Below are 12,234 nucleotides of genomic sequence, written 5' to 3' on the forward strand. Positions count from 1 at the left end.
AAGTATGTGAATAATGCAATTGACAAAACAATCTGACTAGTCCAGAAATCAAGCAGGACTTGGAATAAGACTGTTGATTAATAATTAAGTGTAGTTACCTCTCCTCTGTTGTTATAAGGGTAAAGAGGTCAGATGAGTTAAGAATAATAAAGGAGATGAATAAAAAATCTAGTGCAAAATATATACAAATGAATATTATTGGTAGAATTAATGTATAAATATTTTGAGATATCCATTTGAAATTATGAAGTTTTGAATCAATATCCATTGAGTTATTTAATATCAAGGTTAAAACATGCAAGTTTTAGAAGTATACTAATTTAAGTTGTAAAAAAAGGAATAGAAAAACAAGGTTATTTATTAGTAATAAAAAGATAATTTTTCCTAATTTCCCAAGAAATATACACTTACTGGGATATGAAGCCAAGATAAATCACAAGCAAGACACCTTTTAGATAATATTGCTAAAGACTTAGAACCTCCTACAAACTTATTAACTCCTTCCTGACAGTAAACAGAAATTTAAAACCTAAGATATTAGTTAGCAGCTTCATTAAATTTTGATCCAGTATAAAAAATAATACTGCAACCAAAGTATTGCAACCAAAGCCAACAGCAAACAACAAAAGTGGTATATACATATATGTATATGAAAATTTTATATAAATAATAATTGAATAAACTACTCAGATACCTATATGGAAATATCATAAATGAAAGATTATAAATTTTTGGGAAAAATCTAGAATGTGTCTTTATACCAAATTGCACAGTAAGCATTTCCAAATTTTTAAAAGAAAGCAGATTCATTAAAGTATTTCAACAATGACTTTAGACCACCAAGACTATGATTAATTTACAATCAACATGTCACAAATATAGATAACTACTTAAAAAGGAAATGAAATCTTAATTTTAGATTAAGGGTTTGGGTTTTTTACCAAGTTGTTATATATTGAATGTTACCAAAACATGTACTTTGTGTAAGCATGATTCTGCTAAAACTGGATATACATGTTTAAATATAAGCATATGTTTAGAAGCAATGTTAAGAATTTTATTATGTGTACTTGAAATGATATGATTTGTACTGTAAACTAAAAGTTTACGGTAAATTGGTTACAACAATGTACAAAAGATATTACATTACGTATGAAGATAATGTTGGTTCAAATTGATTTATAGTAAGGTAGAAATTAAATACTTTCTGTACAAACTTGTAGTAAGAAACCCTCAAAGTGAGATCAGTACAAACTGCATTTTAAGAATGAAAGTTCTAATTTCCATTTCCCAAACAAAGTAAATTAGTAATTAAAGGATAGAATCTAATGACACTCCCTCCCCCTTCAGCTCCTGTCTTACCAGCCAAGAGTGAAAAGTTGGTTATGAATGTTTTGCAGCTAGGAGAAAACAATTAAGCATTTTCCTCTATTCTCAGTATAGAAAAAACTGGAAGTTTGAAGCCATCATCATTAATCAAGATGTTAGTAGATATTTGACTCCCAGCAAAATTATTAATCCTTTTCCTGTATGAATTGGGAAGAATTACCAGACAGTTTAAGCATTGCCAGTGGGTGTTGAAACTCAGAAAAGATGGGAAAATCATTGGAAGGAAAAACTGGTAATCATTAACTGGAGAAAGGAAAAAAAACAAACCTTTGCACATTTTCCTTTAGTGATAATTTTTGGTTTGTGTGAGCAGTCACTAGCTCTGCAAAACAAAAAGCTTATTTAAGTTAGGGAATCTCTAAATAATGGAATTGGATTACTACTGAGAATGCACAAATCTGTTGATCATAATGGCAATGACTTCTAATTATTGGTAAAAGAGAAGAGAATCAAATAAAAGCTGTGAAATAAAATCTCTTCATTGTATATGTGAATCCTGGAAAAAAATTTTTAAGCTCCAAGCTGCAATTCGTGTGATTTGCTGTTTAAGGTAAAAGCTTTTGGGATTGCAACTAATATTATTTTTGAGTTTTGAATTCAGGTTATTGAACAGTATCCAACACTCAAAAGACAAGGTACTGTGAAGTACAGTTGTTACTGCATGGCTGATTAATAACTCTTAACTAAAGTAATAATAATCCTTTCCCTGCTTTTTTCTTTCAAAGCAAATTTCTATAATCAAAACAAATTAGTAATTGAAGCCCCTGAAATTTGAATGTGCATACCAACCAAATATGTTCCATGACTTACCTAAGAAACCATACCTCACTCCAAGTTTCTTTTTTGCATCAGAATACAATAAATCTCTTTAAGTTAATTCATTTGGGTAATCATTGAACATGAGTAGTAGGAAAAATTTACCTCTAAGAATGTTAAACCTGATTTCTACATTGTACAATTACCTCAAGTAGCTAGTTCAACTGTCCATAATTTTCTCCAATTGAGGCCTTTTAGGCATCACCAATATCAATCTCTGAGGGCAGATGGAGACTGGACCATGAGAGAATACCCTTGCTGTCCCCTTTCAGCAGGAAGCAGTCTGAGTCAAGAACATCGCCCATATCCATCCTTGGACTCATTGCCTTCTCCAAAAATTTCAACTGGACAGTCCATTGTAGTATAAAACAACTTAACCATTAAAAAAAAGAGAGGGGGGGGGGGAATACCATACTTCATTTGAAAGGAACATCACCTGACCCAAACCTATCAATTTTTTACAAAATTATAACACGGGGATGAGGTTTTGCTTTTATTTACACAGGAAATGAACAAGCCTGGATCCACATCCAGCCCATCAAGTCAGAGTGGCAGACAACCCTCGGAAACAATGGAGTATGGAGAACACAAATGACTACCTTGAGGACCCAAGCCATGAAACACATGACTTGGGTACAAGCCAAAAGAACAGTTCACATTGCAGAGCAATTCCTGGAGGTGGCAAGCTTCCCCAGGACTGGCCAATCTTAAATAAGCCATTTGTTCAAAAAAGATTTACCCAATTTTATGTTAAAAAGTGGCTGCCTCACCCTTTGTTTTAACCCCAGCCCAGCTATTCCAGGATGCTCCAACTACTATATCCGTAACTAACCAGATCATTTCCCTCCCACAAGCCCTTTTCTTGTCATTTTTCCTGTACATACCCCTGGCCCCTAGTATTCAGACCCAAACCCATACCTTCCACCCCAGAAAGCAAAAATTAACACCAAACATTTACTTCAGCTTCGTTTGTCTAATTTAAGTAAAAAGGGAGTCGATGTAGAAGGGCAAAGCCTGAGACTCCATTGAGCAAACCTCTGGAGACACGGAAGGCAAAAAGCCTTAAGGACAACCCTGAGCCGCTGAAGCAGCTGAAGTCTGTCATGTATCTCAACTTTTTACCCCAAGGCCTGTAATCACAAACTTCCCCCTCCCTCCTTCTCACCCTGCAAAATCACTGATGTATTTCCTTGGAAATCTAAGCTAGGTTGTTACATGCTGATTTATGATCTATAGAAATCACTGTGTAGACTTGATGAGATAAACTAATTACATTGTACCACTTACTTTGCATTGTGAAGGTGAAAACTTGTGCAAAGACCCTAGCCTGTTCTGCTCTCTATAAAATATTAACTCTTCCCAATAAACCTTTGCCTTGAAAGTCATCAGCTTTCTTGGTCCACCTGATCCCCAATTGTGTCTGTCATTTTCCTTACCACCTTTTGGGACTCTGTTTCTGCTGGGCTAGACTTATCATCCAAGTATACCATATTATCAGCAAATAGTTTTATCTTCTTTTTGCATGCCTTTATTTCTTATTTCTCTTTATTTATTGCTGTTGCTAGCTGTTCTAACACTATATTTTAAAAAAATAGTAAGGAATTGGATGTCCTTGCTTTATATCTGTACTTCTTGCTTGCTTTTGTTTTTGTTTTTTTCATAATATGGGTTTCCCAGTCAGTTTGGTCTTACTGCAATGACAGATAAGCTGTATAAAAAAGCACTTTGTAAACCAAAGCATCACATAAAGGTAAGCTATTATTACTACTACTATTAAATTTCAGCAGGATCATTTTCTTTTATCCAAACACTAGGCTGATAAGCCTGGAACATTTAACAGGCCAGAAATTGAAGAATGCTCATCTTATCATTCATTCAACATTTACTAAACATCTATTTAAGGGATTGTATCATCTAATTTCCACACTACCATCAGTCCAGTAAGGCCAGTTTTAAACAAAGACCAAACACTAACTGATATGCATTGAAAACATTTATTTTACAACAGTAGTTTCAGATAGATAATTTAGCAATCTTTATTTTAGTGGATATTCAGACATACAATACATAAATTACCATGCTAAACCATAAAATAATTCCTTCGGCTTTAACCTCATGTATGTACAGGAACTCAGTAGTATCAAGTGTTACAATCCACAAAGTTCTGACAGCCACATCTACTCACATACAATTCAAATTATGGTCCTTTCGTAACATAACAAAATATATGTCTATATATATAATTGCTTTTCAGATGCATTTATACTTGGGTTTCATTTATTTTTTTTTTTACATCTCAGATTTCTCATATCCAGAATTGAAATACAAATGCAAAACACCTTCCCATCATTTTGACTCAGGGCCTGACTTATACTAAAAAAATTAAGAACCCTCTCCTTCCTACTGTTTTGGATATGTAAAATATCCACTTCCCTTGCCCAGTTTCTTTCCCAAAGTTGGGTGGGGTGGGGTGTGAGGTTTGGACAAAAGGGAAATGGAAGAGCCAAGATTGCCTGTTGGCCATCCCACCTAAATCATGTGCCATGTGCTTTTATTAAGGTGACAAGTTAGACAGCTCATGGATTTCATCAAAAATAAAACAGGTTTTGATGTTTGAGGTAAGGGAGGAAGGAAGAGGAGTAATAGGAGAAGGGAAGCTCTCTAGTCTCCCCTATATTTCACATCTTGTGGACCCAGAGAGGAATTCACTCAAAACTCAAATGTGCTTTGTGTGTGAATCTGTTCACACCAGGAAGAACTTTAAGGCCTTGAAGCTATTTTGTGCTCCAGACCAAAAAAAAAAAAGATGGTGATAATAAGTGACAATTACCACTACTGTACACAATGCAACTCATTTCCAGTTCTTAAAGCCCACCAACCATACTCCAAATAGTAGTTACTCCCTGAAAGCAGAATGAGTGGCTGGACAATACAGTGAAAAAGATGAACCTAAGCCTCTCCTTTCCTGGGATGCATCTAGTCAAATACCAGGGAGAAGCCTGGGGAATCTACATGTAAACTAATGGCAAAGGTTCTCCAGTCTGTCATGGATTTCTTTCATTCAAACATTCTATTTACACAACAGGTGTGACATCTTGAAGCTAGAAAAAATTTCACCTAAGGGCAGTATCCTTGCTTCCATTTTTGCAGGGCAAGAGTTTGAAGAAAGTAATTTTAGAGCCAAGTTTTATTATAACTGTTGCTTTACTACATAATAGCAACAATACTGACATACCTGTTGTATAAACATATATATATACACATATGTACATACATGACAAAGATATACAATATCACATTCCCACACTTACAGCATGATTTGAACCTTACTTTTCAAAGACATGAAAATGTATTCATTTTTTGCAAGTACCACAGGACCACGAATTATAAGAATTAAAGACATGTCTGTGTTTTTGTTTTCACAGTTTTAAATGTTAGAAGTTGGACAAGTTATTTTTTATGCCATCTTTCAACCCCATCATTCTAAGGGTTACCTGCATTCACCATCTAGACTTCTTGTTGAGTATGAATTGTCCCCATCAAAATGAAATCTTGGCCAGGCATATGCTTGGTGACTGGTCCAAGAGAGGCTAAGGGGGCTCAAAACTGGATGTAAACACCAAAGGAAGCCATAGCTGAGCAAAACAACAAACAAAAAACACAAGGGCAGACAATTCAATCTATAATGAAAGCAATACATAACCAGATATAAAAATGAGATAGAAGAGCACCTGCAGCCTTTCATGCTTAGTACCTTTCATCCTGTAAACTAGTCAATTTGATTTCCCCTCTCAGTATTGAGCATAAATCCTAAGCCACACAGATGGGTGGCACACTGAATTTTAAGTTTTAAGTGACTTTATATTTTCTAACAGAAAAATGTATTAAAGATTGAAATAAATTGACTATAGACAAACATACCTCAGTCTTTCTCCTTTGGGAACTGATAGACCAAGAAAGCTTTTTAATCCTTTCCTCATTTTTCTCTAAATTGGTAGCATGCCTAATAAGCCCTTTCAGAATTAAGACAACATTATAAAGACATATTCAGTTTCCTTTCCCAGGTCTGAAAGATATGTGGATTTCATGAGGTTTCTGACCATGTTTCAGTGAAGCTCTGCAAGGCTAGGATTCCAGGTTTCAAGCTTCAGATTTAAGTTTGTAGAAAGCCCTACTGTACTGAAGCAATGCCACTGGGTAAAAAACCAACACAAAACAAAACAGCTCAATCTTACAAATACAGGGAAAAAAATAGCCAGATGGACTTGGTAATAAGATATGGTTATTGACGGAGTTGTCCTTCAGGACCAATGTATTTTATTGTATCATCATCATTCAACCTCTATGTAGTCTTAAGGCTTCATTCTGCTGTCTGGCCAGAGTACTTAATTTTTTTCTAGGAGGACCTACTTACACTGCTGGATGTATCCATTTGATTTCAGAGAGCTTAAAAAACACAAAGAACAAAAATATCTAAAGCAATTTATAAATACTACAAAGCTTAAAATAAGATTACAAATAAAATGAGCTCAAAATAATCCTGTGTAGAAACAGAAAGCTACATGATCAGTTGTGGTCACCAAGATGTTCACAAGTCTTCAAAACAAATGGAGAATGACATTTTTCTACATATTTTGCAGAAACAATATACAAACAAAAACCCAATTCCAAAATCTTGTTTTTATCAGGTACAAGGCCAGTTAGTAAACAATCAAAAACAATATTCTTCAAACTTTTCTTAAAAGCAATGGAATTTCTATATCTGCAAGAATGAAACTAACATCTACTCTATCAATTTCAGCACTAGTTATATAAGAAAACTAGCCTTTTAAAAACAGCTTTATTTACTTTCAAGAGGCAAGAATGACAAATACATTGTTAATATTTATGAGATGACAGAACTAGAGGATATAATTAAAAAATTAAATACTATTACTTTAGGGGACATCTCACAAGTAAATTATTTCAAAAATTCATTTTATATATACATATATATGTGTATGTGTGTGTGTGTGTATGAATGAGTGTGTGTGTGTGTGTGTGTGTGAGAGAGAGAGAGAGAGAGAGAGAGAGAGAGAGAGAGAGAGAGAGAGAGAGAGAGAGAGAGAGAGAGAGAGAGAAAGAGGGGTCAAATTTGAATCTTCTCAGATCTGATTTTATCTCTGATGACTTTTACCTTAAGGGGATATATGGGAAGATCTAGTTTTCAAAAATTTCATAAAGATACACCCACACCTCAGGAAGCACCTAATTTACTGTGACTAGGAGAGAAACTTTTAAAAAACAAGTGAGAACTCAAAAGTGATGTTGGAGAGACACAAAAGAAAAAAAGCTTCTATTTCCATCAAAGTTTCAGAATTTAGAGACAAGTAGTCAGCATGTCTAATAGCTTCAGTCCATCTGTGATGGTTCTGGGCTCAGGATTGCTGGGAGAATCTTGGCACACAATGTTCAAGCATAGTAGCCATTATTTCTTTAAAATCCTTTCCAAGAAAAGAAAATTTTGGCCAGAAATTTCTTCAGACATGCCCCCAAATCCTGGGAAAAACTTTACATTTTTAAGCAATATTCACATAACCTATACATAAACCTGGCAAACTACTCACTTTGACACACATAGATATGAGGTTTTTGAGTCTCCTATAGCCCTCTTCAGGCTGTTAAAAACTTTTTTTGCACAAAGGTTGGCTTCTCCAGGGAAGGGAAGGGAGATGTTTAGAAATGAAAGTATAAAAATAAAAGATACCAGTAACATTTTTAAAAGAACACATTATTTTAATAAATCCATTTTTATAAGGTCATGTCAAACATGGACCTAGAAACACAAATTACCAGATAAGTCTCCTTATAAAGTAAAATGGTTCAACTTCACTCAATAGGTAGAAAGGTTTGGGAGGAGGAGGAAGCCATTCTGAATTATCTTCTAAGTTGTTAGTTATGTTTCTAAAGAAAATAAAAGTGCTTTTCCCTCATAATCACTGCCGATCCCTGGGCTCAAAGAACTCCACTTTCCTTGGTAGTGCTGGCACCATTACCACTCAAAACAGGGCAGTTTCCTACTATAAGAATTGATTTAAGAGTTTTGAATTTTGTTCTTGACAGCTCTGGAAGAAAACCACTTCTAAAGCATTCTTTTTGAAAACACAAATTTAAGACTAAACACACTTGTTAACAACTTGGACTTGAAGCTGAATTATCTTTAATGGCATAGATGATTTTGTTGTTCTACCATGCTCCTTTATTTTTGGAGGTCATGAAATATGAAGCTACCACAATGGACTTTCCCTGCAACAGAGCTTTAGGGCTTGAAAGTAAAGGTGAATGTAATTCATGCTTAAAGCACAAATGCTTTAGAATACCTTCCTTCTTTCACTGTCAGTGTATCTACTATGACCTCAATGCTGGTCATACATTCTTTTGCTAATTTCAACTGCTTTGTTCAGGGAGTAATGTGTCATTGGAGTCTTTAACAGCAAACAATGCTCTGTAAATCAGTTAAAAATACAGCATTGGTCAGGCTAATATTCCCTCAGAAGAAAGTTTGTGCCTCTTACTAACTACTGCTGCTTTTAAAATGCAAGGTTAGAACGTTTTATTAGGTCTCTCTTCTAATGAGAAAAAAATGATGTTTTCGTAGAGAAATATGGGGGTAAGCATGAAGAAGAATGTCTAAATCAGAATTCTCTGCCAGGTGGTGTCGTCATAGCCATTACATCACCATGCAAAGTATAAAAACTATCACATAATCTTAGATTTGGTTTCTCAGATTTGCCAAATAGTTTTAAGGATAAAACCAGTTGTCTAAAGAATTGAGTTTTGGCAAGTCCTCGTGAGGGGAAAAAAAAAAAAGCCAGGTTCATCCTGCTCCCAAATTTTATTTAATGTTGAAGAAATTTTTAGCTATAACCATTTAGGGACATTAAAAAGGAAAAACAAAGAACCACCAAAGAAACAAAAAAATGCCCCCAAACCTAAAAAGGTTTCACAGATTCAACAAAGGTACAGTTACTGAAATGATTCTTTTAAATCAAGTGTCTGGATACAAGGCAGTTCCTGGGAATAAAAATAGCCCCCAAGCCCCTCTAAGTTAGCAGAGAGGTATATAACAAAGGGAATTTATTATATTCACTTGATGTAGAGAAGTTGTCCAGTAAGAAGGATGAGAAATTCACACCCTACATGAAAGTTCATATGAAAATATAATAATCAAGGCCAGGAGAGTATTATTCATCACACGAAGTTCTTTGTTAATGATGAACTGGGGCCAAATAGTTGAGAAATAGGAGCTGAGAAAAGTAATTATGTGACTATTTGCTGGACACCCAATTCTGAGGCCAAAGTATAAATAAATATAGTAATTCTTAATTCTATCAGTGTTGTTTTTAGCTGACAAGAGCCACTGAACAGGCCTTTCTTCAATCTATGAATTCAGCCTAATTAAAATAGCCATTTGCTCCACAAAGTTTCAAAATGGGGGCAATAAAATAATGCCTTCACAGATGCCCCTTGGTGATGACAGCAGGGATAAGCCTATTATAAAGAAAGAAAAACAGGATGAAAACAAGAAAGAAAGGATAAAGGTTTATGTGGTGGGGTTTAGTGAAGAGCACAATTACCACTTATCCTAGATACTATAGTTTGCCTATTGCCATTACTGACTAAAGCGCTTTTAAGAAAAATTTGGACTGACTTGGCACTCTCACCACAAGATCCTTTAGAAATCTAAATCAGTTGAACAGAGGCAAAATTAGGCTAGGGTAACTTTTCAGTTGAACGTTTATGAATATTACAACGAACAATGTCTATGAAGGAAGCCCCCACATCAATCAAATTTTATAGAAGAAATTCTTTGTGTCCTGGACACTAACTGTAAACTAGGGAAGGAATTTTTTACTTTAACTGCTCAAGAGAGTCTCCAATGGGAATGCTACTTGGAGGAATGTCAAATAAGAAGCAAGAAAGAGTAGGGGAGAACAAAACTGGACAGAGTAAAAGGATGAAAAGTAAGGAATACAGTGTGCATCTGACTCCAGGGTACCTGCTAGGAAGTTGACAATGACTTTGTGACTCTATTCTATTGTCCTGGCCTACCATCAAAGACCCTACTGTGTGTGTATGGGAGGGCAGGGGGAGAGCAGGGAACCAATCACAGCAACCCAAACACTGTGAATCTTCCTTAGCATGAAATCTGTTAAATGCAAAGAAAAGCAAGAAAAAGACAACAATGATTATACTGTAGAGGAACAGCTGGGATAACAGAAGAAGAACCTTAAAGTAAATTTTTGATACAGAAAACCACAGTTTTAAAACACTGCAAACATGATTTGGTTTCAATATTAAAAAGGAAATGTTTTTCATTTCCACAATAAATTTACCTGAGGAGGAAAAAATCCACAATGATGTACATAAACAAGGTTGAAGAGATCAGGTACAAACTATATTCCACATAAATAGCAGGGATTATTATGTCTTCTGAAGAGTCATTTTCATATTCCCAAATTCCTTCATAGTCACAGAATCTGGAAGGGATCTCAGAGATCATGTAATCTAACCTCCTTATTTTACTGATCAGTAACTGGGGCTCAAGAGAAGTTTAGTGACTTGCCCAAGGTCATACAGAGGATGTGGGGTGCTGGGACAAACACAGGTATTTTGATTCAGGGCAAGAAGCTATTATTCATCATTTCAGGGGCTCAAGAACAAAAAGAAATGTCAAATGGTAAGCCAGTACACTAAGGTCAAAAACTGATAAGGAAGGATGAAATTCCTAACAGGAAATTCCCTTCCATTTTTGTCCTAAGTTATACACTGGTTTTAACGAGGTACAGGGAATGTGAAAAAGTACTCTTGGTTGAGAATGATGAATTCCCTTCCCATTTTTTTTAAAGGTCCTCACAGCTAAATTGTATGGAAGCAAAAGTAGCTTCAGAGCAACTCTCACTTAAACTTGTAGGTTTGAAAAATATATTTAGGCTGGTACCACTGCTCAGAATGCAGATTGCTTCCATTATTCATTTAATGCAGTAACTCCTCGATACATTTACAACACAGACATACATAAAACATAACCTCATACATGCGATTAAAAAAAAAAAGAATAAAGGAAGACCGTAGCTAAACTGCTTTAAATACTGCATGCTACAGCACTTCATGTATCATCAAGATACGACACTGAAGGTGACAGAAAAGGCTGAAGGGATTACAAAATATTCTTGGCAGGTCAGTGTCTGCCCTTTCCCTGTGGCAGGAGTTGTTCCCTCCCCGGATCTCTATTTCTACTGTTCATGATTCTAATGTTGATTGGCCAGGTACTGATTTATCCATTCTAATTACAGTGTTTTCTTAACTTAGTTAAATCCATCAGTATGGTAGCTGGGGTGGGAGTCAGTTGTGAGCTGGGTGGTCTCTGTGGCTGATGCTGGTTGTATCACAATAGGTGTGTCTGTGGCCTCTGAAAAAGGGGAAAACACACATACCTTATTGCACTAAGAGAACAAAAGATACACACACACACACTCGCAGCTTTTGTTATATGTTAACTAAATTCCTAGCCAGAAACTCCATTCCCTTTATTAGGAAATGGAATAGAATGATCATTTCAACAAGTCACTACGACATATCATAGTAACACTGTTGCTCTAATTGAAATCAAAAGATTGTCAATTGTGCCCACCCCAATCAACCTTTTTAAATTTCCTGAGATTTTTTTAGCTACCCATGACTAGAAGTCCAACTTCTCCATCCCTCCCGACCACCACCAATCTCCAAATTTCCAACCCCACAATTCTACTATTACTACAGAGCCAATGGGTGGGAAACAATTATTTATGTAAATCTGGTCATTCTTGTTTCTATTTTTACCTCAAATTTCCATGTTCACACCTCAAACGTCCCAGCTTCCACCAAAAACACTCCAAGCACAGTATCAATGCCCTCCTGTTTGACAAGATAGTTCAACACTGGTTCAGGGATCATTCTAGCTATTACCCACACACACACACACTGGAGGCTGTATCTATTTCATGGGCT

General features: G+C 35.5%; 1 protein-coding gene across 5 annotated transcripts in view; it reads right to left on the bottom strand.

Annotated features, from left to right (window-relative positions):
• Positions 1 to 4,185: 4,185 nt before the first annotated feature.
• DNAJC5 (DnaJ heat shock protein family (Hsp40) member C5) overlaps positions 4,186 to 12,234 on the bottom strand; it is a 53,856-nt gene continuing 45,807 nt past the window's right edge. For 4 of the 5 annotated variants that reach the window (XM_001367607.4, XM_016426443.2, XM_056812789.1 and 1 more), the window contains one exon: positions 4,186 to 11,656. In XM_001367607.4, the coding sequence (XP_001367644.1) occupies positions 11,553 to 11,656 (104 nt within the window). In that variant the 3' untranslated portion in view covers positions 4,186 to 11,552. Of the gene's footprint in view, positions 11,657 to 12,066; positions 12,142 to 12,234 lie in introns of all 5 variants that reach the window. The other variant, XR_458441.3, reaches the window with a different exon arrangement.

Source organism: Monodelphis domestica, chromosome 1, assembly GCF_027887165.1.
Source record: "Monodelphis domestica isolate mMonDom1 chromosome 1, mMonDom1.pri, whole genome shotgun sequence".
Taxonomy (NCBI): Eukaryota; Metazoa; Chordata; class Mammalia; order Didelphimorphia; family Didelphidae; genus Monodelphis; species Monodelphis domestica.